The sequence below is a fragment of the Zootoca vivipara genome, chromosome 2 (assembly GCF_965207765.1).
Source record: "Zootoca vivipara chromosome 2, rZooViv2.hap1.1, whole genome shotgun sequence".
Lineage (NCBI taxonomy): Eukaryota > Metazoa > Chordata > Lepidosauria > Squamata > Lacertidae > Zootoca > Zootoca vivipara.
Window position 1 is genome coordinate 18,461,313 of NC_142584.1, and position 27,392 is coordinate 18,488,704.

Consider the following 27,392-nt stretch of genomic DNA (forward strand, 5'->3'; position numbering starts at 1 on the left):
GTAGTCCAGGAAAACCCAGACGTATGGCAACCCTAGCATATGCAATCAGCAAATCACACACACTTTTCCTTTTAGGCCAACAGTGGGCTGGGTGCTCATCAGTATGCAGATGATACCCAGCTCTTCCTCCCTTTTAAATCAGAACCAGTGAAGGCAGTGAAGGTTCTGTGAAAGAACATCTCCACCCCCATTGTTCAGCCCGAACACTGAGGTCCAGCTCCGATGGGGTTCTGGTGGTTCCCTCACTGGGAGAAGTGAGGTTACAGGGAACCAGGCAGAGGGCCTTCTCGGTAGTGGCGCCCACCCTGTGGAACGCCCTCCCATCAGATGTCAAGGAAATAAACAACTATCTGACTTTTAGAAGACAAGGAAAAGCTTAGGGAAGCTTTTAATATTTGATGTTTTATCATGTTTTTAATATTCTGTTGGGAGCTGCCCAGAGTGGCTGGGGAAACTCTGCCAGATGGGCTGGGTATTAAGTAATAAATTATTATTAGTATTATTAGCCCCTCAATTTTGCTGACCCCAGCAAATAAGAGACCCCCACACTCCAAGCTGGTCTGGGGCTCTAGCAACGGAAGTGAAACCAAGCACCATTCTGTTGCCACGTAGTGTTTAGCAGAGTTTGCCCCAGGTATCAGTGCTTGAAATAAAACACCTGCAACAACTCTAGAAATCAAACGAGCTGAAAAGGTTTTCCTTTTTAAAAAGTCTTTATTTACATCATCGTTTATTTATATTGTTGTTTATGAGTCACCTTTTTGGCTAAAAACGACATCCAAAGGAACTTATAGTTTAAGAACTTTTAACTTAAAAGCACCACTGCCTTTTAAAAAAGAAAAAGAAATTTGGTCCATTAATTGTTCTCAGCTCAAGGACACTGGAAGATGTTACTAACCCGATCACAGCCAGAGCTTGACATCAAACCCATCTTTCGAACCTCCTTCTCACCCTTGGGGGAGAGTTGTGCTCTTGCTTGCAAAAATAGCAATTTAAAGCAATTAGGAAATGTTTAAAAATTTTCTCCTTTCTTCCCACAAAAGGTATGTTTCTTGCATACCATATTAGCGTATTGCCTTTTGTGCCAATGCTTTGCAGTTCAATGAAAGCTGAACTCCAGGTCAGCTTTCCCCTTTCACAGCGCCACCAGCCCCTTCTTTTCTGCCGTGCACTAGATGCTCTTGGGAAAGGAGGGGAGATTTCGGCTCCTGGTCCTCCCAGGCAACCCCACCGAGATTCAGAGTCCCAACAAGATTCGCTGGTGGTCAGGGAGTGAGCTTGGAAAGTAGCAGCTGGGGGTGGATCTTCTAAAGTTTAGAAGACAACAGAACACCGTACATTGGTTCCAAGGAACTTCACCACACTGTCTCTGTATCCATGGGACTGGCAAGCAGGCATCATAGCCCAGACCTTCACAAGGGCAAAACCCTTTCTGCTTCCAAGGGTTGGGATGGGGTTTCGGAGATAGGTATAAAGTGCTGGTGGATAAAAACAAGAGCAAGAAGTGTTATGCAATGAGACACGCATGGGCTAACCAGGAAAAAATATGGTTACAGGTAGGTAGCCGTGTTGGTCTGGGTCGAAGTAAAATAAAAAAATTCCTTCAGTAGCACCTTAAAGACCAACTAAGTTTTTATTTTGGTATGAGCTTTCGTGTGCATGCACACTTCTTCAGATATCTTCAGGTATCTGAAGAAGTGTGCATGCACACGAAAGCTCATACCAAAATAAAAACTTAGTTGGTCTTTAAGGTGCTACTGAAGGAATTTTTTTATTTTACAGGAAAAAATATGTTTCTCTGCACATTTGACCCAGGACAGACTGGAGGAGGGTGGCTAACTTTTAAATGCTACATCTCAAGTAAAACTTAAGAGTTTAGGCCAGGGGTAGGCAACCTAAGGCCGATGGGTCACAAGCAGCCCACGAGGGTCATTTAACCGGCCCACGAGCCACCCCCGAACCAAGCTATCTGCTCAGCGAGTCCCTGCGCACTGTGCTAAACCGGTGCAGCACGGCGCGGGGACTTGCTTCCGTGGTGCCAGAAATCACGTCTGCACATGTTCAGACGCCAGAAAACACATCTGCGCAGGCGCAGATGCCAGAAATCATGGTCACACACGCGATCCGGCCCAGGCAAGGTAAACCTTGCCGACCCCTGGTTTAGGCTCTCAACCTGAGCTCAAGATCAAAAGGAGAATGCCAAGTCACAGAGCTCTGATCCACAATGCCAGCTCCAGCATTTAAATTATTATTATTAGTATTATTATTATTAGGTTCATAACAAGACCACAACATATAAAATCAAACCATAAGCAGTAATCCAATAACCCCCCCCCCAAAAAAGCCACATTCTAAAAGGGTGTTGGGTGTCAATAAGATCAACCAAAGGCCTGGTTAAAAAGAAATATTTTTGCCTGGCACCTAGAGGTGTGTAATGAAGGTGCCAGGCGAACTTCCCTGGGGAGAGCATTCCATAGACGGGGAGCCACTGCAGAGAAGGCCCGTTCTCGTGTTGCCACCCTCCGGATCTCTCGACAAGGCGGCCCATGAAGGAGGGCCTCAGAAGATGATCTCAGGATCTGGGTACGTTCTTACGGAAAGAGGCAGTCCTTGAGGTATTGCAGTCCTGAGCCATTTAAGGCAGGCATTCCCAAACTGCGGCCCTTCAGACGTTTTGGCCTACAACTCCCATGATCCCTAGCTAACAGTACCAGTGGTTGGGAAAGATGGGAATTGTAGATGGGAGGGCCGAAGTTTGGGGATGCCTGGTTTAAGGCTTTATAGGTCAAAATCAGCACTTTGAAGTTATAGTGGATTACTGGCATGACGGGGCTAAATCTGAGTTCATGCCATGAGCCCATCTAAAAAATATATGCACGAGTGCATTGATTTTTCGTTGCCACAGAGCAGCTTTGGCCATGCCTTTCCCATGCCAAGAAGCGGTTTGGAATTACAGTGGTGCCTCGCTAGACGAACTTAATTCGTTCCACGGGTCTATTCTTATAACGAAAAATTTGTCTAGCGAATCCCATAGGAATGCATTGAATTTTTTTGAATTTTTTTTTTTTGCCCATAGGAACGCATTAATTGAATTTCAATGCATTCCTATGGGAAACCGTGATTCGCTAGACGAATTTTTCGTAAAACGAATTCATCTAGCGAGGCAACCTCCACTAGAAAAATCCTTTCTTTAAGCGAAAATTTTGTCTTACGGGGCGTTTGTTAAGCGAGGCACCACTGTAAATGTGCCATGCATCCAAACATGCTTTGAAGAGGACAGGTTTCTGTCAAAGGGAAGTTCTTGGTAGATGTTTCCATCTGACCAGAAACAGGTTCTTCTAATTGCACAACTGTATATGTGGCATGGGCAGCACTTTGGCACCCAAGGCATGGACTACGTGAGCACCAAGGGGGAATATGTCGACAAGCTCCTCAAAGGCTGCTGCTCCTTTGGAAAAGAAACAGAAAAGAGTTGACCACAACCCCCCCCCCACTGAATTAATGGGCATGGGTTCATAAGCGGAAGATTCCACATCACAGAGGCTTGTTGCATGCTGTACTCTGCCCAACCTCACAGGCGAGAAGACAGCTGCAGGCATCTCTGCACTACCAATTCCCTGCAAAAGACGTCAGGTGAAGAAGAAGAAGAAGAAGAAGAAGAAGAAGAAGAAGAGGAGGAGGAGGAGGAGGAGGAGGAGGAGGAGGAGGAGGAGGAGGAGGAGGAGGAGGAGGAGGAGGAGGAGGAGGAGGAGGGAGTTTGGATTTGATATCCCGCTTTATCACTACCCGAAGGAGTCTCAAAGCGGCTAACATTCTCCTTTCCCTTCCTCCCCCACAACAAACACTCTGTGAGGTGAGTGGGGCTGAGAGACTTCAAAGAAGTGCGACTACTAGCCCAAGGTCACCCAGCAGCTGCATGTGGAGGAGCAGAGACGCAAACCCGGTTCCCCAGATTAGGAGTCTACCGCTCTTAACCACTACACCACACTGGCCTTCTCTGTAGTACGCCTTCTCGTGCTGTTGCAGCTGGAAATACAATCTCTTAAGCGTGAATAAAAGAATGGCGAGGAGTCACCATCCATAATAAATAAATAATAATAACAACTTATTATTACCGTGTTTCCCCTTTTTTAAGACACCGTCTTATAACTTTTTTTCCTCAAAAAAACACACGGTGGCTTATTTTCAGGGGGTGTCTTTTTTTTAAGTGCTGGTACAACTGGGTCCCACTGGCTCAGGACACTCGGTGCTCTCTTCCGCGCACATTATAAACACGACACTCTAGCCTACTGTGCTATCCAGGTTTTACTGTCAACCAGGCTGGCAGCAGCTCTCCAGGATTTCAAACTTGGGGGTACCTGGGGGTTAAACCTGGGATCCTTCTGCTCCCCGGGCTCTCTCACGCCGGCCGAGGAATGAGGAGGGAGGCCGTGACCCGTCCCGCTCCGAGATGCTTGTGAGGGAAGCGCGAGGGGGACGAGGCTTGGGCCCATGCCCCTGGCGCGCGCGCGCGGCTGAATGACGAGCCGAAGCGGAACCTTTTCTCTGTGGGGGGGGGAGACGCGCGCGCGCAAACACACACTGAGAGAGAGACACGCACAGGGAGAGAAAGAAAGAGACGCGCGCACACACACACACACACACACAGAGACGCACGGGGGAGAGAGAGAAAGAGACGCGCACAAACACACACACACAGAGAGAGACGGACGCACGGGGAGAGAAAGAAAGAGACGCGCACAAACACACACACAGAGAGACGCACGGGGGGGAGAGAGAGAGACGCGCGCGCACACACACACACACACACAGAGACGGACGCACAGGAAGAGAAAGAAAGAGACGCGCGCACAGAGAGAGAGAGAGACGCACGGGGGAGAGAGAGAAAGAGACGCGCGCACACACACACAGAGAGAGAGACGGACGCACAGGGAGAGAAAGAAAGAGACGCGCGCGCACACACACACACACAGAGACGGATGCACGGTGAGAGAAAGAAAGAGACGCACACAAACACACACACAGAGAGAGAGACGCACGGGGGAGAGAGAGAGAGACGCGCGCACACACGCACACACAGAGAGAGACGGACGCACAGGGAGAGAAAGAAAGAGACGCGCGCACACACAGAGAGCGTGCGGCTGCAGCGCTCACGAAGCAGCGCTGCACTTAGGGGAAGATGGCCAGGGAGGGGGGCTGCGGGGTCAAGGCAACGCGTGAAAGGGAGGGATGGCGAGGAAGAAGTGGGGAGTGAACTGATCGGGGCTTTAACATGCCCGCACGCGCAAAAGGGAGGCTCGGAATGTGGAGATCGGTTCTGGCTGCTTCTCTTAAAGTGCCGCAAGTAACGAGCCTCTCTCTCTTTCCTCCTGCCGCTCGTGCCCTTGGTGCTTCGTGCGGCGCTGCTTCACGCTTTGTCAGCGCTGCAGCCGCCACCGCTTCTGGGCACCCACCCGACCCCGCAGGCTTCCTCCTCCTGCCGCGGCCGGCATTGCAGGAGCTGGGTCCTGCTGGCTGGTGCTCCGTGCGGCACTGCTGCACGCTTTATTGGCACTAAAGCAGCCACCGCCGCTTCCGGGCACTGACCCGACCCGGCAGGCTTCCTCCTCCTGTCGCGGCCGGCATGCTGGGTCCTGCTAGCTGTTGCGGAAGTATGGCTTATTTTCGGGGTATGTCTTATAGCTCTCAAATGGTTAAAAACCCTGCCATGGCTTACTTTCTGACTACGTATTAAAAAAGGGGAAACACGGTATTTAGAAGAGTTTGGAGTTGATATCCCGCTTTATCACTACCCGAAGGAGTCTCAAAGCGGCTAACATTCTCCTTTCCATTCCTCCCCCACAACAAACACTCTTATTAGTATTATTATTTAGACCCCACCCATATGGCTAGGTTTCCCAGCCAGGTCTCTGTTCACAGAGCTATAGGACACTTAAGGTCTTCACGGTACATATTCCGAGTCCTGGGAATGCTGCCAATTGCCCCGGCTAAAGGCAGAGGACTGTTTCGCACGGGGCAGCTTGCTATGGCACGGCGTACAGCCCACTGGTAAGCTGCAGTCTTCCAAACAATTCCGCCTGGTGAGAAGAAGTGCTTCCATTGTGCGGTGGCACCATTCGCAAACCCAGGGAGCAGCCAAGGTTTCGCGCCAACGTGCCACAGAAGGTTCGGCAGACTGCTGTGGCACACTGCTTGGTTCAAAAGCAACCTCGTTTACCCCTTGCTGAAGGGGACTGGAAGACGGCACACAGCTCTTTGCTTCGTCAAGCTGAAGCACATTGAGATGCTTACCATGGCATCCTGGACCTCTAGCATTTTGGCCACAGGATCTTTGCACCGCCGCGCCGAGGGCTGCGTGACACAGGCGAGGCGGGCAGTGTAGAAGGCACATTCAGCATTTAGGCGTGCCTCGTGGAAGCGCATAGGTGCACTAAGGAGGTCATCCAAGCGCTGCTTGACTTTGTCTACTGGAGAAAGGACAACAATGGCAAAGATATTATAAATAATTATAATTATAAGAATAATTTATTATTTATCCCCAGCCACTCTGGGCAGCTCCCAACAGAATATTAAAAACACGAGAAAACATCAAACATTAAGAGATGGATTATTTTGTAATCAATGATTAATTGCAATTATTACTGTAACTCTTTTTAAAGTGTCCAAGCGGCAAATATTTATTGACTATGGCCAAATAGTTAACATTTGAAGGACAGGGAAAACACACAATGACAGCCAAGTGGAAAAGTAGGACATTTAAATTAGTGTTATTATTTTAGATAGGATCCCTACCCACACCAGTTTGTAATACAGTGGAATTTCGGTTTTCAAACATACAGTGGTGCCTCGACTTACGAATTTAATCCGTTCCGAAGGCACCTTCATAGGTCGAAAAATTCGTAAGTCGAAAAGCGCCATTGGAAACACGATTTCCCATAGGAATGCATTGGAAACGGAAAAATTCATAAGTTGAAGCAACCCCATCTAAAAATTCGTTAAGTCGAAAAAACCCTATCTAAAACCGCTGCGGTTTCCGTTCGGAGTCGAGAAATTCATAAGCGAGAAATTCATTTGCCCCACTCGTAAGTCGAAAAATTCGGTTGCCGAGTCGTTCGTAAGTCGAGGTACCACTGTAATCCGTTCCGGAAGACGGTTCGACTTCCAAAATGTTCGAAAACCGAAAGCAGAAGCCTCAATACAATAGGGAAACTCAAAACAGAAGCTGCGTAGCATGTTCGGCTTCAGGAAATTGTTCGAAAACCGGAACAGTTACTTCCGGGTTTTCGGCGTTCGGGAGCCAAAACATACGACAATGGAGGGGTTTGGGAACAGAGATTCCACTGTAAAAGGATATTAATATTATCACTTGCCTTTAAAAAATTTAACATGAGAATCAAGTTAATCTATCAGGTCTTACCCGCACTACTTCCACAGGACGACAAATGCATGGAGGTCCCACTCCCGCCTGATTCCGGTAGATGGACCGAAGGCATCTGAGGAATGGAACAGACAGGTTGCTGGCTGGAGGTGGTGGCATGTGTCGTGCCAGGTTCGGGTGCCATAGCAACAGACCCTGGCGCCAGCTTGCAGAGGTGTGGTCCAGGAGACGACACAGGGGTAGTGAGGAGACCAGGCTTGGGAGCCTCCCGGGCAGGCGAGCAGTGAGCCGACAACAGTTTGTGCAACTCCCCCAGCGAGGGGGCAATGTCGTGACTGATGCCGTCATTCATCTCCTGTTGCAAGAGCTGAGCAAGGAGCTTGATGCGCTGGGGGAAGAGGAGGACAAGGGCTGAAATGGGGCAGGTTAACTCTAGACCTCCCAGAACCCCGAAAGCTACCTGGGGGTCGGCAGGGACTGAGATGTTCCTCTGAAGCCATGAAAGCTAGATAATTCCTCCCCCCCCCAAAAAAAAGTATGAAAGCACAATTTGTGCACAACTGGATGCGGTTTCCAATACGATTCCAAGCTCTCGTAGTAGTAGTAGTAGTAGTAATAATAATAATAATAATAATAATAATAATAATGATAATAATAATAATAATTTATTATTGATACCCTGCCCATCTAGCTAGGTTTCCCCAGCCAATCTGGGCGGCTCCCAACAGAATATTAAAAACACGATAAAACATCAAACATTAAAAACTTCTCAAAACAGGGCTGCCTTCAGACGTCTTCTAAAAGTCAGATAGTTGTTTATTTCCTTGACATCTGATGGGAGGGCATTCCACAGGGCGGGCGCCACCACCAAGAAGGCCCTCTGCCTGGTTCCCTGTAACCTCACTTCTCGCAGTGAGGGAACTGCCAGAAGGCCCTCGTAGAACACGGTGCTTCCTTACAGCACACTATTCTGTTCCAATAGCTGCCTGCTTTTCCCTCTGCAATGCTCTCAAGCTTCACCACCTACACCAACCCTACCAGTAAAGGTAAAGGTAAAGGGACCCCTGCCATTATTATTTTTTAAACATAATTTTTGTTGATTTTCTATTTACACCCCCAAAACCATTTACAACATTTAATATTCAACAGTCTCAACAGATTTTACAAATACAGCTTTCCTCCTTCATTTATACAGTTCAAGTTTCAAATCTTTGTTGACTTCCCTCCTTTCTTTGCAGTCTTTTAGATTCCAAAATGACTTTGCGCAGTTGTTTGGCCATTACATATCATATCGTCAATCATGTCTTTTCCTGGCTATTCATTTGTTCGTATATTACATTATTGTGAAAACATTCTCTTTTATATAATTATATATTTATCCATAATAAAGACAATAAAAAGATTTTTTTATACCAATTGTTCCGAATCTACTGATTTATGCTTTTAATTTTCAAAGTGTTGTCTCAATATATTCCGTAAATTTCTTCCATTCCTTATTGAATACTTCCTCTCCTTGGTGTCTAACTATCCCGGTCAATTTGGCAATACCCGCATATTCCATTATTTTTTGTCTCCACTCCTCTACTGAGGGTATCTGATGCTGCTGCTTCCATACTTGGGCTAGTAACAACCTTGCCCCTGCGGTGGCATACATGAACAGTTTTTGATCACATTTTTTTACATCAGTTACCATCCCCAACAAGAAAGCTTCAGCCTTTTTCTTAAAAGTGCATTTGAAGATTTTCTTTAGTTCGTTGTATATTTTTTCCCAGAACTCCTTGACTCTCGCACACCTCCACCACATGTGGAAAAAGTCTCCTATCTCTTCCCCACATTTCCAGCAGATCTTATTACCTGTTTTAAACTTTTTAAATAATTTCAATGGTGTGATGTACCATCTATACATAATCTTGTACAGTTTGTACCATTTGTCGTACTCTAAGTTATATCCTAAATCAACTGCCCACCTCGTCATTACTGCTTTGGGGACCCCGGACCATTAGGTCCAGTCGTGGCCGACTCTGGGGTTGCGGCGCTCATCTCGCGATATTGGCCGACGGAGCCAGCGTACAGCTTCCAGGTCATGTGGCCAGCATGACTAAGCCGCTTCTGGCGAACCAGAGCAGCACACGGAATCGCCATTTACCTTCCTGCAGGAGCAATACCTATTTATCTACTTGAACTTTGACGTGCTTTTGAACTGCTAAATTGGCAGGAGCTGGGACCGAGCAACGGGAGCTCACCCCGTCGCGGGGATTTGAACCGCCGACCTTCTGATTGGCAAGCCCTAGGCTCTGTGGTTTAACCCACAGCGCCACCTGCGTCCCAACCTGTCACGGTCCTTGTTTGACTACTTCTGAGAAACTAGTACCACAGCCATTCTGTCTTTAAGGCTTTTATTCTGCCTGATATTTACAATGTGATTCAGTATCAAGAATACATGTCCGATCAGTCTGATGAAGATTCTCCCAATGCCTGGCGTCTGCTCCTCCCCCAGCATAGTAAGCGTGGGATTCCTGCCCTCCTCCCTTTGCGCCTGCGCACCTTGGAATGTCTTAAGTCAGGCATGAACTTAAAAGGGCGAGGAATTTCCCCGCTGGACACTTCCCATGATCCCTCCCCCTGATATCCTGTCTGAGGTTGCAGTAAGGGCTCTAGGATGCTGCCTGAGCCAGGGTGCCTCTCTTCCGCGATTGTCAGGGAATGCTCACTGCTAGAGCAATCCCTGACACAACCCTACCAGTACTACAGGTAAAACCAGAATTAGAACTTCATCCTTTTATTTCTTTAGAAAAAAGGTTTATTTTCCATCTTTCTCCAACCATCTCTCTGCAGTAAACTCACAACAGAAGAACAATCAAAAGTTTGAAATGTTTCAGAAAACCACAAAAGGGAATTGTGTTAAAAGTAATCACCCCATCCTTTTTTTGCAAGCGGGGCTGGTTTAAAGGAATAGCTGAGTTACGTGCTCGGAGCCTGTTTCTACCTGGGAGAAAAATTAACAAAGATGCTTACCTGGGGTTTTCCCATTTCTGGGGTGATCACAGGAACAGCTGCCACCTTCTTTGCTGATGCTGCTATCTCATCCTTAAAGAGGCGCACAGCAATGCTTTCCTGCAAGGGAAGGAAAACGTCATCTCGCCTTCCTGGGTTTCACTTCCACCCCGCTAAAGCTACCAACCACCGAGAGGGCAAGTGAGGACAAGGAAAAGTGGGAAAGACGGCAGGATCCCAAACCCTCCGCTCCCCGTATGCTGGTACCAAAAGGCAGTTCTGGCTATATTCTAGGAACACAATTCAGGAGTAGGCTAAAGTTTAGGGAGGAAAGAAAACTACAAAAACATATCAAGCCGGAAAAATGACCATTGCATACTTGGGTTTAGCAAGTCTGCTGCTACTGGCAAATTAGGCAGCAGGCATATAAAAATATACCCCGTTTTACAAACATTCAAAGCCACAGCCAGGAGATATGCCTTTGAGCACCTCATAAAAATGGGAAGAGGAAATTGAAGACCTTCCCCATAACGCGTCCTCCATATCTTTACTATGGTGCCCTCCTAGAACTGCTGCTTGCAATCTAGAGATGTAATGCTGCGAACACCTTTAAAAAAACAACAACACCTTACACAGAACTAGATCTGACAAATAATCCTCACAAGCTGTCTTACATGGGGGAGGGGGCAGAATGCATGATCTGATTCAGGGTTTCCCAAACTTGGGTTTCCAGCTGCCTTTGGGCTACAATTCCCATCATCCCAGCTGCATATGGATGATGGGAGTTGTAGTCCAGACAACAGCTGGAGGCCCAAGTTTGGGAAACACTGCTCCAATTGAACACTTTCTGTTGTAGAGTACAGTGGTACCCTGGTTCTCAAACGCCTTGGTTCTCAAATGCTGAAAACCCGGAAGTGTTCCGGTTTTCAAATGTTTTTCAGAAGCTGAACATTCAGAAGCAGCTTTCATTTAAGTGCAGGAAGCTCCTGCAGCCAATCTGAAGCCACGCCTTTGTTTTCGAACGTTTCAGAAGTCAAATGGACTGCCGGAACGGATTAAGTTTGGCGCTTTTGTTTTTGTTATTTATTTTGTTTTTTTGTTTTTGAGGGTTTTTCAGTTGTTTTTTGTTTTTTTAATGATTGTGTGGAACCCAGTTCAGCTACTGACTGATTTATTGTGTGACTGTGGAAATGGATAAAAGCTCCCCCATCCAAACAACGACTATCATCAGTGCAGGTAAGAAAAAAATTAATTTTATTTTTTATCATCTACTGTACAATACTGTCTTATTTATTTTATAGTACAGTACATTGATTATCGCTTGCATTTTATGGATCAATGGTCTCTCATTAGATAGTAAAATTCATGTTAAATTGCTGTTTTAGGGGTTGTTTTTAAAAGTCTGGAATGGATTAATCCATTTTGCATTACTTTCTATGGGAAAGCGCGCCTTGGTTTTGGAACGGACTTCCGGAATAGATTAAGTTTGAGAACCAAGAATTCAAACAACAGAAGCTGCTGGACTACAAAGATTTACAAATCACTAAGAAACCACATACAAGGCAGGTGCTTGAGCATAACTTATTAAGTGACCGGAATGCATTGGAGCAACATGAATACAAACAGCTGCTCCCAGTTTTATCCACATGAATTTACCCATTCCACAGCAGCGTCATCCTCTTTGGAGTCCACAGAGTCCTTCAGTGAAATGATCTTGCTTGCCAAATTAACCTGGAAAAAGCAAAATGGACAGGGTTTTTTTGGGGTACCAATGGGTTTCAAACCCTGCTACGTTTTTACGGCCAGCCTAGTCACACAGCCAGGAACTGCTTTCTAGTTTTACAACCAAGGAACCTTTAGGGGAAAGTCAGAGAAATCAAAATCCTGGCAGCATTTTTTTAAGTAACACGCACAAGAGTTACCACAATCCCAGCTGATGCCCAAAGAGGGGATTTTTTTACTCAGTATAGCATACCTTCGGCATCAGCTCATTGCCGCAACTAACGCTAAAATACACGCGGACACACTTGCATTTAAAGAAAGAAGCAAAAAATTCAAGTACGTGGCAATGGGTTTGCAGGTGGGCAAAAATACTGCCTCCGTTTAGTATCCCCACCTTCCAGAAAATATAGAATAAGGGCTATACACCCTCATGTATCACGTGCTGCTGTGCTTGTGAGCCCACTGAGGAATCTGCCCCCCCCTAGCAAGATGCTGAATGAGTAAGAATGGATGAGGAGGAATTGCAACAACGTTTTGCTGTGTTGAGCGACCCTATTCAGGATGCTGCATTTCATTTTCCCATTTACCACCAGATCTTCCGCTTCAATCCCCGGGTCAATCCCTCATCATTCCGCAGCCACCGAGCACGTTCAGTCTTTGCGGGGCTGCTCCACCAACTCTTTAGGTTTGTTTGTTTTTCCTTTTTGTATTTCTGCCAACGCTCGGGCTCCTTTAAACCTGCTAACATGTCTTTCTTGGGCACCTATGCTGCAGTTTTGGCTGTGTAACGACTGGCCCACAGAAAAGTTGTCTCGAGTATATACAATGCCTATTCCACAATGGCAAGTCTTGGTACGGTCAGTGGGAACCAGGGATTTTTAAGAAGTAAAAAAAGCAAATGACCCCTGGATGGTTAAGTCCAGTCAAAGGCGACTATGGGGTTGCAGTGCTCATCTCACTTTCAGGCCAAGGGAGCTGGCTTTTGTCCAGAGACAGCTTTCCGAGTCATGTGGCCAGCGTAACTAAACCGCTTCTGGCGCAAGGAGGACCGTGACAAGTGTCAGAGCACACGAAAATGCCGCTGACCTTCCCGCCACAGCGGTACCTATTTATCAACTTGCGCTGATGTGCTTTCGAACTGCTAAGTTGGCAGGAGCTGGGACAGAGCAACGGGAGCTCACCCCGTTGCTTGGATTCGAACCGCCAACCTTCTGATCGGCAAGCCCAAGAGACTCAGTGGTTTAGACCACAGTGCTGCCCGCGTCTATCTTTAAGAGCATTCTACTTACCAAGGATTCCAATAGCTGCTCACAACAGTAGGAATGGGGCATTTCAGATGGTTTTTAGTAAAGGACTCTCACAATAGTTCATTATCTGAGCATTTTTAGAATATCAGTTCCTGCCCTCCTGCTTGGTTTAGATTAGGCATTGGACACCCACCTTCTTAGCTTTAATGCAGGAAGAAACAGGCACACGGTTCCGTATCCAGGGACTGCAATGCTGGTCCAACATAAGAGAAAGTGTTCAGAGGATGGCGCGATGGGAGTCACAGTGAACAGCAAGGCACAGAACTTGAAAAAGGATGAAACTAACAACTTAAAGAAGATGCTCAACGGTAGGGTATACACTCTCTATGCAGAAAGTCAATACCTGTCATCTCTAGTTAAGAGGGTGCCCGAGACCCCAGAGAGCCTCTGCCAGCCAGAGTAGATAACATGGGGCTAGGTGGCTCAGTGGGCTGACTCAGGATAAGGCAGCTCCCAGGTTCTTACACCACTTTAAAACATTGCTTTCCCGCTCTGCCTTTCCATTCATTTCCAACAATAAGATAATCTCGCAAGTTGAAAAAGAAGTGAGAAATGAAGTTCAGCTGATTAAAAGAAAAACAGAGAAACGTGACAACTATTATTATTCACCATGAGCCTCTGCGAAAGTGGCCATGCGGTCTAAACACATTCGAGTGGGTTGAGAGTTAAGCATTTCTGGGGAGCTCGGGCCATAGCTAGGGGGCTACCACAGAAAAGGCCCTGTTTCCCCAGTTGCCACCTGCTTAACCTCTGAAAACGGGAGGCACCTGGAAAAGGGCTTCTCAAAACGATGTTACTGGCCAGACAGGTTCAAAGGGGAACAGGTTATTGTTTTTAACCCAAACTGCAAGTTGTGTCTGAAATTACACAGGAAGCCAGCACAGATGTTTTTTGGCATGGATAATATACTGTACAGTGGTGCCTCGCTAGACGAAATTAATTCGTTCCACGGGTCTTTTCTTATAGCGAATAATTCGTCTAGCGAATCCCATAGGAATGCACTGAATTTTTTTTTTTACTTTTTTTTGCCCATAGGAACGCATTAATTGAATTTCAATGCATTCCTATGGGAAACCGCGATTCGGTAGATGAATTTTTCGTAAAACGCATTCGTCTAGCGAGGCAAGCTCCGCTCGAAAAATCCTTTCGTTAAGCGGAAATTTCGTTAAGCGAGGCACCACTGTATGTTGCCAGCAGCAGGGATGATGCAGTCTGCTGGTTTCAGACTATTAAACCCAAGACAATAAAGGATTGGGCTAGTAACTAATCTCTGGTCCCAGCTGACCAGAGCTACATATCCCTCCCGCTTCACCCCAGCAGCGTCAACACAAATGGTGGTTTTCAAGGACATGCCCATAGCTATCTGGGAAGTGGGTGCACACTTCCGGGCGAGGCTTTTAGCGACAAAGTGGCAGGCAACCTCGCCAACCCTCAAGCACAAACCGAGGATTTCAGGGAAGCAGTGGGAACCCTCCGAGCTAATCCATAGGGGGTATAACCATCAGCTGAACATTTCCCGCCTGGTGTGTTGGCTAGCTGGGCTTCGGAAGCTTCCAATTTCTGCAGACCTGTGAAATGGGACAGAAGGGGGTGGGGAACCAGTTATATTATTTTTTCATGATTTTCAGTTTTATACATTTCAATAATTTTACACTCATTTTAACATTTCAAAACACAACTTCCTTCCCCATTTTTCTGTGCTTCCTCAAATTCCCCACCCCCTATATTCTGCATATTCCAAATTAACTTAATGTACTCATTTATTCATCTACTTTAAACATATACTCTTATAAAACTGCAGGCTATCGCAATAATCCTGTCAATGTTTACAGTTTATTTGTAAATATTCAATAAACCATTTCCATTCTTTTATAAAAAAGTTTGTCGTCTTGATTTCTTATTCTTCCAGTAAGTTTCGCCATTTCTGCATATTCCATAAGTTTTTGTATCCATTCTTCCTTCACTAGGACTTCTTCTTCTTTCCATTTTTGGGCAAGTAACATTCTTGCCGCTGTAGTCGCATACATGAATAAATTTCTGTATAGTTTGGGTAGTTCTATCCTGATAATTCCCAAAAGGAAGGCTTCTAGGTTTTTTACAAACCTTATTTTAAACATCTTTTCTTATTCATTATATATCATTTCCCAGTAAGCTTTAGCCTTATTACAAGACCACCACTTATGATAAAAAGAAACTTCTTTCTCTTTACATTTCCAACACTTATTTGATTTAGATTTAGGAAAAAATCAAAGATAAGCCAGTTACAAGCCATGTGCTTATAACTGGAACTTGCAGCTATCAGGAACTTGCAGCACCAAATAGCCGCGAGGAGGACAAACTCCCAAGCAACTCCTGTTAAGTATACCTTTAAGACGCTGTGTAGAGCGGCAGGACACACGCCCAAACTTTCCTGTTGAGCGCACACTCCTGCAGGACAATGGCAAACAGGCACCTTCCCCCTAGAGGAAAAAAAATAATCAGTTTACAGCCCTCAACAGTGCAAGCCTTGCTCCCAGAAGGTCTCCCCCCCACCCACCCAGATATTTCCCCACGGTCACTCTGTACACAACTGACTAAGAAAGTACTTTTGCAGGAAGACGGTGGGGAAAACGGGTTGAGCAGACAAAGAATCCAGTAGCCAGCAGGTGGTGGACCAGTGTGCCCAACACTGGCGTAGGAAGCCGCTCAGGCACCCGGAGCGGCAAACATGATGCACACCCAAGGGCGGGGCGTCGCTACGTACGACATATGTGTTGCTACGTACAACACTTGCGTCCCTACGTAGCGACGCTGTGCATGGGCACTACATAGCAGGGTGCTGGTGCCGCCGCTCGTGCTGCCCCCCCCCAAAGACGGAGCTGGGAGCGGGCCGCCCCCTCCTTGCTACGCCCCTGGTGCCCAACTGATTTTATATCCTTTTAGACTGGGGGGGATCCTTTTTCAGCCTAAGGGTCAATTATTATTATTATTATTATTATTATTAATTATTATTACCTTTGTGATTAAGTTGCCTAAGATTCAGGACAAAGCGCTATGTTTCAGAAATCCCACCCCACCACCCAGCATAAATTCCACCTTTGAAATCCCGGTCATGTCCAGGAAAATCCAGACATATGGATTCAACTGGCCAGCTAAACCAGGCGAGGGTAGCCCAGGGGTCAGCAAACCTTTTCTGCAGGGGGCCAGTCCACTGTACTATATTTTTTTTGGGAGGGGGGATTCCTATGCCCCACAAATAACCCATAGATGCATTTTAAATAAGTAGACTCATGTAAAAACACGCTGATTCCCGGACCGTCTGTAGGCCGGCTTTAGAAGGCGATTGGGCCGGATCCGGCCCCCGGGCCTTCAGTTTGCCTACCCATGGGGTAGCCGATGGGTCTCAAACCCCTAGTGAGTTAGGAACTTTCCCTGCATGCGAAGACAGGCTCTGGTGGATTGAGCAGATGAGACCGATAGTGGGCCCAGCAGACAAGAAGGCAGTTTCTCTGTGGGCTATAGAGGGAAGTAAGGGGTAGATGGGACTCATCAGTCTGGGAAGGTAGCCCATCTAGGAGAAGGAAAACTCTGGTCCTAAAGCTCTACTCCCTTGCGGGATTTATTGGGGAGAAGAAAAGGCTAAGGAGTAAACCCTACACAAATCCAGAGTAGAGTCCCTAAGACGGTTGGATGGCGCCTTGTACGCCTCCTTCTGGCAACTCCTGCAGCCAAGTGTATTGGCTCTGCTTTCCTTTGGGGGTCTTGCCATCTGCGCAGTCCATGCACACTGCCCAGGCTTGTGCCCCAGGGAGGTCGCTTAGACTCTGCAAACACAGGGGCTTGACTTCACCCCCAGAAGTGCACTCTATTAATTCTTGAGAGTTAGGGTTCCACTCTGTAACCAGATTCTTAGTGTCATAGAGTTGGAAGAGACCACAAGGGCCATCCAGTCCAACCCCCTGCCGAGCAGGAAGCACCATCAAAGCATTCTTGACATATGCCTGTCAAGCCTCTGCTTAAAGACCTCCAAAGGAGACTCCACCACACTCCTTGGTAGCAAATTCCACTGCTGAACAGCTCTTACTGTCAGGAAGTTCTTCCTAATGTTTAGGTGGAACCTTCTTTCTTGTAGTTTGAATCCATTGCTCCATGTCCGCTTTTCTGGAGCAGCAGAAAACAACCTTTCTCCCTCCTCTATATGACATCCTTTTATATATTTGAACATGGCTATCATATCACCCCCTTAACCTTCTCTTCTCCAGGCTAAACATACCCAGCTCCCTAAGCCGTTCCTCATAAGGCAGATGGATGCCAACAGCAGCAGCAAGGAACAGAGCAAGGTCCCACCTGTTGTATTCCAGAATGCTAATGGGCATCCTCAGCTGTTTCACACACCAGACACCTTCCTTGGGATTGTTCCACCAACCCTCTGGAGATTGCAGCTGCCTCTTGCCACCCGAATGCCCACCTAGGAGCAAATCAGCACCCCAGGAAGTAGAGGAGCGTGAGAGGAAGGCCCAGGCTGCACAAGTCCAAAATGGGTGTTGAACCCAGCAGTGGTAACTGGGACAGACAATACTGTACTCTGCTCACCCCAGTGCTCAGATTGGCAGTCGCCCTTAGGGCTGAATGGCTCACGCCGATGTTCAGCAGGATGCTAGCTTTGGCAGCTGGGTCGGGCACGAACCCGTCATCTGCAAAAACAAGGGACAAAGTTGGCAAGCAGGCAGGCAGCCTCACCATTAGCTCCTGCTGTTCACATCCCAAAGGAAACCAAGAACAGTTCTCTGCGAAGCAGGTGGTGCAGCCTTTATAACCAGTTTGGTTTTGCTCTGTGTTATTCCCCACTTGCATGCTTTGCTCTCAGCAAGACATGAGAATTTCATGAAGCGGCAATTCAGGCATAGTATATGGAATGCCAATTGAAGGCAAGGAATATGGCCGAGACCATTACTATCAAAATGCACACGCAAGCTCTATCTTTCAGTTTTAGACTCTTCTGCAAATTAGGACTGGGTGATATATCAATATATCATCGAAAAGCGGTTTGAAGTCTGTATTGTGATATCCATCTCATCATCTTTAACCTTGCAATACAAAGCGAATCGTGCTCTGTGTGTGTGTATGTGAGCATGAGCCATGAAAAAATCACAATGTGGGGAAAACTGAAGCCAGCCGATGCTTCTCTCAATTCCTGCAGCCTCTGTTAATTCTGCCAGCTCAGCAGTCTCCTTTCTCATGCAGGGGGCAGCGAATCACAAGAATGGGAAAAATCACAATGCAGGAAAAACCGTGAAGCCAGTCAATGTCTCTACGTAGCTCCATCCTTATTTCAGACATTGTAATATATCAGTATATCTCGCTGGTGATATAACATGAAGTTGCAAACCAGGCATCACCCAGCCCTACCATTTGCCTCCACATAGCTGCATTCTTGTTTCATACGTCGTGATGTTTCGGTATATCACAATGTTTAACTGGCGATATTTTGCAATGTTGGAAACCAGAATATCTCCCGGCCCTACTGCAAACGCTTGCAATCACACCCATAGCGGGCAAGAATGCAAACCTGTTGGTGCACTAAAAGGAGAGAGTGTGCTGTATTTTGGACAGTGCTGTGACGAACATATTCTTATGCATGGTACAGGCACTTGAGAAGTGGTTCTGGCCGATGGCACAGTGCATGAATCAGCTGGCAATGTGTATGGTTTTTAAACATTTTTTACATACAATGTTACCGTAGGTTGGGAAGAAAAAGGGGGAGGGGGCTTGGTGAGTGGGGTGCGGTTGGGTAGCAATGCTTCTATTCTTCTACTTAGTGTAGGTGTGGGGTTTTGTGTCAGTGTCACTTGTGTGGGTTCTCTTGTTGTACTTCTTTGGTGGTGAGAGAGGTTGGGGGTGTACATTAACAGTTTAAAGACTAAATTGTCAAATGTGTTACATGTGCCAAGTTTGGAAAATAATCTATTACCCGTATCATGTCTTGTGAAGCAAGGGTTCAAAGTATCTTTCTCCGATTCAGGTTGCACAATAGGAGAAGGCAGGCAAAGTTGCTAAAGCTTCACTGAAAAATTGCCTATTTGTGTTACAAGACCAACCAAGCTGTGAGAAAGAGTCTGGGGCATGTGTGAAAGGTGTCTAACAAAGCTTTGCATAATGAATGCAAACATCCCTGTCCATGTGTCTGGATAGGAATGAATGATGGTGCGGTCACTCACCTTTCCATGGTGTCCCTGCGATTTCCTTCCTCCCAGCTGAGTCGCTGTTTTAAGAGCAGACAGCAATGAAAGGTTACACAAGCCTCAAAACAGCCGACATATGTGGAACACCTGTCTGTTGGCACCCCCGTTTACAAGGACACAACAATTATCACACACATACCCCGTGGATTTATGCTGGGAATGTATTACTGGCAGAGGGTAAAGACACGATTCGGAGAGGAACAAGTCACAAACTTTTGTATTCTTCCCACACCTACTGATCAACGACGAGAGACACTCTGTAACCTTGGCTGTAGACGTCAATCTGAAATGTGCAGGCAAGGTGAGCGTCTTCCCGAAAGAAGGTGGAATACAAAAGAGTTGGAATGAAGGACTTTGCTGTGGAAGCCAGAAGGGAGATGGGGACCCTACCTACCACCACCACCACGAAAAAAAATTGGGCAACCAGGGCAAACAGAACAACGGAATTTTTTATTCGCCGTGCCTTATGGCTTCACAATACCCTTGTGTTTCACAAATAATGCAAGCTGCCGCCCCAACTGATCAGCCAGTTATTTCCTCACCTTTGTGTTGCAATGCCCCCCTCCACCGTGCCGTTCAGACCTTCTGCCTCGGACCTGGGGGCAGAATCTTGGCACTTGCCCACTCCCGGGCTCTCCGTGGGTTGGCTTGGCTTTGCCACCTCCACCTGAAGCAGACGTCAAATAGAGTCAAGAGATGTAAGGCATGCAGCCCCCAGGCACTATTCCGGAGGAAAGAGGCACAAAGCCAGGCAAGACGGCAATCACGCAACGGGACTATCCATACATACAGCGGCATAGCCGTGCGGAGCCCGCGTCACACCCAGGAGAGATGTGTGGCTTGGGCACGGTAAGAGCCGCCCCCCGCCGTGTGGAGTCCAGTTCATCTCCCCCCCCCACGAGCTTCTGCATACAGAAACATGTTGCCAGGTTAAAAGGGAAGCGTATCAGCTTGGGCAGGGGGCCATAGTTACAGATACAGCTGTCCACAGGCTGCGCCATCAATGCACACTAAAAGGTGGAATTGAGGACGGTCCTCTAATAAAGTTTGTATGAAGGGCTGAACAATTATTTAAAAGTGTAAGAAGCACAAACAGCATCAGGGGTGGTGTGTGTTCTTAGGTGTGCTAGCAACCAGGACTGGGTGCATAAACGACTACAACTACCACCTTTCAAAATATGCTGAAGTTTTCTTCCCCTTAATACCCTGGAGAAGGAGTTAAGTATTCTAAGCCGTTTGTGTGCAACACACACACACACACAAGCACAGAGAGAGGGGGGAGAGAGAGAGAGAGAGAGAGAGAGAGAGAGAGAGGCCCTCCCAGCAACAGCCACTGAGAAAGTACAATGATTCCTTCAAAATCCTGCTGCATCTGGTGCCATTTTGGAACAGTAATTATAGAGGAAATGCTCAGTACCCACTTTGGGCAGGACCTCCGGCAGGGAGAATTTAGGGGTTAAAAAAAAAGTCTGGATGGCTGGTCAAGTTTGCATCCATTGCATTACACCCTGATCGCCCACCCTACCCCATGCTTAGAGGACACAATCCCAATTCTTGCTAGCCAAGGGCTCTTCCAACCACAAGCCTACACAGTGGTACCTCAGAAGTCAAACGGAATCCGTCCCAGAAGTCAGTTCGACTTCCAAAACGTTCAGAAACCAAGGCGCGGCTTCCAACTGGCTGCAGGAAGCTCCAACTGGAAGCCGCGTCGGACGTTTGGGTTCCAAAGAACGTTCGCAAACCGGAACACTCACTTCCGGGTTTGTGGCATTCGGGAGTCAAAACGTTCGAGTCGCAAGGCGTCTGTCAACCAAGGTACAACTGTATGTAATTATTGGCTAGCAGCATTCCTTGCCAGAGTTGCCACCAGATTGTCGGAGAAAATGAAGAAAAGCATCAGTTACCCACCCGAGGCCCAGGGTTCTCAAATGTAGCCGACCACATCTTAAGCTGCTGAGTGTTCAAGGACTGTGGCTGATTCATATCTGTTGTGAGATAAGAGAGGGGTTGGTTTTTTTTTAAGGAAACTAGGGGGAAAATGTTTCATTTGCCATTTGAGAGCAATTTCTGTACACCCATAAGTGTTTGTTTTGAATATTTCAAAGTCCCACCAGACTGCAAACACAAGGAGCTGCATGAAAACTCTGCCTGACCGAACCCTGTTCTCCTATGTGCCAAGAAAGAAACCCAACTTCAGTCATACCTTTTGAAGTTGATTTGGAGAAGTACGACATGCGAGGAAGATTCGCTGCAGGAGGCCCTGTGTATAACGATCCTCGACCAGTCTACAAGGAGAGAAAAATGGAAGTCCAGCATTCGCAAGAAAATGAAGTCCAGCATTCCCAAGTTACTGCAATGCTAGGCCTGTTTCCCCACATTACAGTCACCAGCTTCCATAGCTTTGAGAAAATGACTCACTAGAGCACACATCAAAAGCAAGGCATGCATCTAGGCTGGATGGGCAGGCTCAGACTTTAGCACCAGCATGGAACACCTTTCCCAATACGCAGACGGACTATTTTGTTCACATCCCTATGGGCCAGCCTGTCAGTTCTCTTTATTTATATAACGCTTCCGACAAAAAGTTGTTAAAGATGCCTTAGGAACAGGTTTCGACAAACATTTCGGCAAGCCTAAATGCCAGCAAAAAAAATTTAAACACAAGTGCACGACAGCACAGCACTGAAGCCAAAATCACAAAACGTAAATCAGAATTGAATCCATACACGGACACAGACAGAAGCAGATGGTCAAGCACAGGCATCCCCAAACTGCGGCCCTCCAGATGTTTTGGCCTACAACTCCCATGATCCCTAGCTAAGAAGACCAGTGGTCAAGGATGATGGGAACTGTAGTCCAAAACATCTGGAGGGCCACAGTTTGGGGATGCCTGGTCAAGCAGAATTTCAGCTCTCCTTCATTTAAAGCTCAATCAGAATGCCCGAGACATTTTAGCACCTGAGGCGAACCACGAAATGGTGCCCCCCTCCATCGCAAGGAAAAGGGGGTGAGAGAATGTCTACATCAGGAACAAGGGGGAATATTGATCTACACTGACATCCACTGCCCCTGTCAGTGGCAGACCGGGCAAGTCTCAAATTTCAGCTGTTTGATGAAATTTCAGCCCTGTGAGACGCCAAAATTTGGAGCTCCCGCCTCTTACCCTCCATAGTTCAACATAGCATGCTCCATCGTTCTAAGTCATAGTTGTGGCGCCCTCTGCAGCATCCTCAAGGCTCCACACCCAATGTGACCGTACTGATCGTGCTCTCCTAAATCTGCCTTTGCCCTTGTGGATCCTGCCGCCTGAAACAGTTGCTTCACCTTGCCTTATGAGTGGGCTGGCCCTGTGGAAGATAAACTAAAGACCTCCCTAAGCTCAGAGCTCTTGCCCAGAGCAGGGAAGGGACCCTGTGGCCCAACTCCAGGTATTGTTGAACTCCCAACTTCCACCAGCTCCTGGCAACGTGCCCACTGGACAAGAATGAAGTTGAGGGGAACCCAGCGGTATTTGGACGGCCACAGGTTCTCCACTCCAGGCCTAGAGGAATAAACTGCATACATGCTGGAGACATGCTCTATTCCAGTGTTCCCCAAATTTGGGTCTCCAGCTGTTTTTGGATTACAACTTCCATCATCTCTAGCTAGCAGGACCCGTGGTCAGGGATGATGGGCCTCGTAGTCCAAAAACAACAGCTGGAGACCCAAGCTTGGGAAACCCTGATCTATTCCATTTCAGCAGACAAGCACACGCCACACAAATGCACAACAGCACTGATGTATATGGTAGAGACTTACCCCAACGATGGCTGAGCATGCTCTATTCCCTCTTAAAGGGACTCGTCCGGCCAGGCTGGGCTTGTGGGCTACACTTACCATGTGGTTAGTCAGCCCTGTGTTGGACAGAATACTGGCAAGAGCTGCTACATCTGGCACAAACTCAACTGTGCTCACTTCTGCAAGGGAAAAAAATGTTTGGGGATCACATCAGCAGCACAGAGAAGTAGATAAGTGTAGTCAGTGGTGATGGGTAATCCAATGCTGTTGGTCAACCCACATACAGTGGTACCTCTACTTACGAATTTAATGCGTTCCGAACACACATTTGTAAGTCGAAAAAAATTGTAAGTCGAATCCCATAGGAATGCATTGGAAGAAAAAATTCGTAAGTCGAAGCAACCCTATCTAAAAATTCGTAAGTAGAAAAAATCCTATCTAAACCGCATCCAAGATGGCGGACGGAGCTCCATTTGTGAGTAGAAAAATTCGTAAGTAGAGTTATTTGTAAGTAGAGGTACCACTGTATAGTGAATTAATCCGTTCCAGATGGGTCCGCGGCATTCGTAAACCGAAAATTCGTAAACCGAGGTGTTCATAAACCGAGGTTCCACTGTAACTCAAAGCTGGTCTCTAAAGCTCTGAAATATTCTTCCAGCCCTGCATGGGAAGTGTAAACAAAATGGCAAGAGCCAACTCCCAGAATGATACCAGGATCCCCAATAGAGGATTTAAGGGGGACAGAGTCTGTCGCAAGCAAACAGCATGGTACAGTGCGGAAGGAGAAACCAGGTGTTTTTGCTTTTTTTCCAGACTAAAAAATGGGTTAAAATAGGATAGAGATCATTGCAGGTTGAGAAAATGGTTTAAATCTAAATAGCTGAAGCAAATGAACACAGCGAGCTATTAGAACCACCTTGCTGTTTATCCCCCCCTCATAAGTTGCCTGGTAAATGGCCCTGTTTGAGTCCTCCGTCAGATATCCCAACTTAAGAAACAAACCCTTTTTCCATTTGAGAAGTTGCATTAAAAAAAAAAAGGTAAAGGACCCCTGGACAGTTAAGTCCAGTCAAAGGCGACTATGGGATTGCGGCACTCATCGTGCTTTTCAGGCCGAGGGAGCCAGCGTTTGTCCACAGACAGCTTTTCCAGGTCATGTGACCAGCATGACTAAACCGCTTCTGGTGCAACGGAACACCGTGACGGAAACCAGAGCGCACATAAACACTGTTTACCTTCCTGCCACAGCGGTACCTATTTATCTTCTTCCCCTGCATTGCTTTCGAACTGCTAGGTTGGCAGGAGCTGGGACAGAGCAACGGGAGCTCACTCCGTCGCGGGGAAGTTGCATTAATCCACTAGTTAAAACCCAAACATGCAATTTTGTTTTCGCTTCAAAGACATTGGCTCTTTCAAAACCAATAGTGAGTCTTCTCAGCTGTGATCAGTCGCAGTTTAAGCATCCTGTTGCACCTTCACATGTGTGTGTATGTTTCAAGGTTATCCTTGTAAGGAACTGAGCAGGGTGGCATATGATTTTTGCAGTAAAACAGTGAATATGCAGAAAAGGCTGATAGCCACGCAACCACCCTCTCTACCTCGAGATATTTATTTCAAGGACTTTTCACAATGACTCTAAAGCAGCTTATCTTTACCAACAGTCATCAGAGGCAGGTTAGGCCAAGACCACCTAACAAGGTGTTCTACATCAAGTGCCGTATTCCAGCTAGCCATTGTCCCCAGGCCGAGGTCAATTCGCCTCCCTTACATTTTATGATTTAGCAAGCAACAGAGCCCAAACAATCAGAGTTCAGCCCAAAACCCATCAGCATGGACTGCTCATTCTATCAAGTTAATGCCAATCGCAAAACAGGGTTCACAATGATTGATCTCTGCCAAAAACAAAAACGAAACAGCAGCAGCAGCACACTAGGAAGATCCTTTGTGTCGTGATCAATACCTTTGCCATTGGGCACACGACCTTCATTCCTGTGACCCGATGTGCTCAGATGCATCTCTCCCAGGGGTTGTCTAGAAAGGATCTTGGGCATTGACCCAGATGCAGGTTCCACCGCAGCAGCAGCAGGTACTAAACCAGAGTGAGGTATCTTGCTCATCTCGATCCCTTTCCTCCTCGCGTTGGACGGACATGCCTAGAGAGAAAAGAAGAAAGACAAGGATTCTACTCGTGCCAGTGCTATGTTCCAATCAAAAGGCTTGTCGCCATTCAGGAAAGGGCAACCGAATTCTGGAAGAGGGTTAGCCTGCAAGTGGGAATAAGACAGGCTCCCTGCGAGTGAGGCCATTCTATTGTCAGAACAATAACTCCCAAGTCCTGGTGCTCAGCACCACCTTTGCTGGACAACCAGACCCCCAAGGTATACAGTGTTTCCCAGGCTTGGGTCTCCAGCTGTTCTTGGACTACAGTTCCCCATCATCCCCAACAACAGGTCCCACTAGCTAGGGATGATGGAAGTTGTAGTCCCAAAACAGCTGGAGACCCAAGTTTGGGGAACACTGGTTTAAATAAAAGGCAAGGAAGGGGAGATGTGATAGATAGATAGGGTATGATTATGCATGCATTGAAAAAGTGGGTGGATAAAAGTTTTTCTCCCTCCCTCATAATACTAGAACTCTGAGGCATCTGATGGAAATGAACAATGGAATATTCAGGACAGACAGACAGGAGGTACTTATTCACTTCCACAGGAAGCAACGATGGCCCCCAACTTGGAGGGCTTTAAAAGAGGATCAGGTAAAGTCAAGGAGGACAAAGCTATTGACGGCTACCTCCAATATCAAAGGCAGTACGGTACATCTCTGAATACTAGTGGCTGGGGATCGCAGGTGGAGAGAGCACTATTGTGCTCATGTCCTACTTTCAGACTTCCCATAGGCATCTGGTTTGTCGCTTTGAGAACAGAATGAGGAAGTAGATGGGCCACTGGCCTGATCCTGCAGGACCGTTCTTATGGGGAATGCTGACAGCCCTCTGCACTAAGGCTGTATATCAAAAGTGTTTGGCAAGGGAAACAGCAAATGAGGATGCAAGGACTGGTTTGTTAAGACTAAGCAGGGACAGAAGCTAGAAATGGGAGATCAGCACATGGCATTTCCGACTGCTGAAAATCCTACCCAGGTTTCTATTTGCAGCCTTCAGCAGCCACCACCCAGGCGGATTTCAAGCTTTTTCTGAAATCCACAAGGGCAAGAAACCATTTCATCAGCACCAAAAGAGTGAGAGGCTGCAACAAGCAGGATGCAACACAGGTAACAATTTTCTCAAAACGGAGAGGGAACACCTAGCCTAAGGGAAAGGCAGCTCCACCACACTCACCTGCTGAAGGCTACTCTGTGGCTGCTGCCCAGACGGCTTCGCCTCTCGTGGGATTCTGTTTTTGCACAGCACTGGGATCTTGCTGCTGCTCAGGGCACCTGCAGCAAGCGATGCACTTTTCTCCCGTCCTACTTCTGCAGAGGTCACGGGAAGGGGCGAGACTTCTTGCAGGTTTTCCTTCCCAACTCGAGCCATTTAGCATTCCTGTGCTGATCCTACGGTCGAATCCTTTGTGGCAGTATTTGCACCTATGGGTAGGGGAGAGAAAAGGCTTTTGAAGCAAGGAAAGAGAGAGTCGGAGGCACAAGGAAGCCACCCACGGGGCAAGACTAATGCAAATAATACTATTTGTTCCCCACAGCAAGTGCTTGGTTTGCTGTTTTTTAGCTGGAGAGCACAGCAGGATAACTGTGTGCCTTCAAAAGTGTACTGAAGAGCTTTAACACAACCAGGTACCCAAACTGGACTGAATAGCAAACCTGCCTCCAGCCAACTCCTTTCCTCCTCCGCCGCCGCCGCTGCCTCCTCAGGCGAGGCCGTTGACGCGCAGCCATCCAACCCCCTCCGCCTCTCCCGAATCAAGTTCATAAAGCAGCGCGACGAGCTGATTGGCCTCTCCGCTCCCTCACGTGGCCCGGCGGAAGGGGCGGGGCCGC

General features: G+C 47.2%; 1 protein-coding gene across 2 annotated transcripts; it reads right to left on the bottom strand.

The window, feature by feature from the left end:
• Positions 1–694: 694 nt before the first annotated feature.
• Positions 695–27,351, bottom strand: TROAP (trophinin associated protein). 2 transcript variants are annotated; one of them, XM_088662947.1, is made up of 17 exons: positions 27,216–27,351; positions 26,737–26,984; positions 25,360–25,552; positions 23,421–23,578; positions 21,826–21,907; positions 21,531–21,607; positions 20,165–20,289; positions 19,599–19,642; positions 17,974–18,074; positions 15,767–15,860; positions 14,845–14,969; positions 13,535–13,594; positions 12,029–12,103; positions 10,394–10,492; positions 7,418–7,766; positions 6,292–6,464; positions 695–1,478 (listed from the first exon to the last, which is right to left on the bottom strand). In XM_088662947.1, the coding sequence occupies exons 2-17, from the start codon at positions 26,929–26,931 to the stop codon at positions 1,413–1,415; spliced, it is 2,016 nt and encodes a 671-aa protein (XP_088519073.1). In that variant the 5' UTR covers positions 26,932–26,984; positions 27,216–27,351; the 3' UTR covers positions 695–1,412. The 2 variants fall into 2 exon arrangements, with proteins under 2 accessions (XP_088519073.1, XP_088519072.1); XM_088662946.1 differs by having other exon boundaries at positions 6,292–6,467.
• Positions 27,352–27,392: the final 41 nt, after the last annotated feature.

Excerpts from the sequence above, each read along its gene's own strand:
- TROAP (XM_088662946.1), bottom strand. The coding sequence starts at position 26,931 with ATGGCTCGAGTTGGGAAGGAAAACCTGCAAGAAGTCTCGCCCCTTCCC. Across the intron at positions 21,908-23,420 it reads CATGCTCAGCCATCGTTGGG|ACTGGTCGAGGATCGTTATA; the intron begins GTAAGTCTCTAC and ends CTCTCCTTGTAG. Across the intron at positions 12,104-13,534 it reads CCTGCATTAAAGCTAAGAAG|GTTAATTTGGCAAGCAAGAT; the intron begins GTGGGTGTCCAA and ends TGCTTTTTCCAG.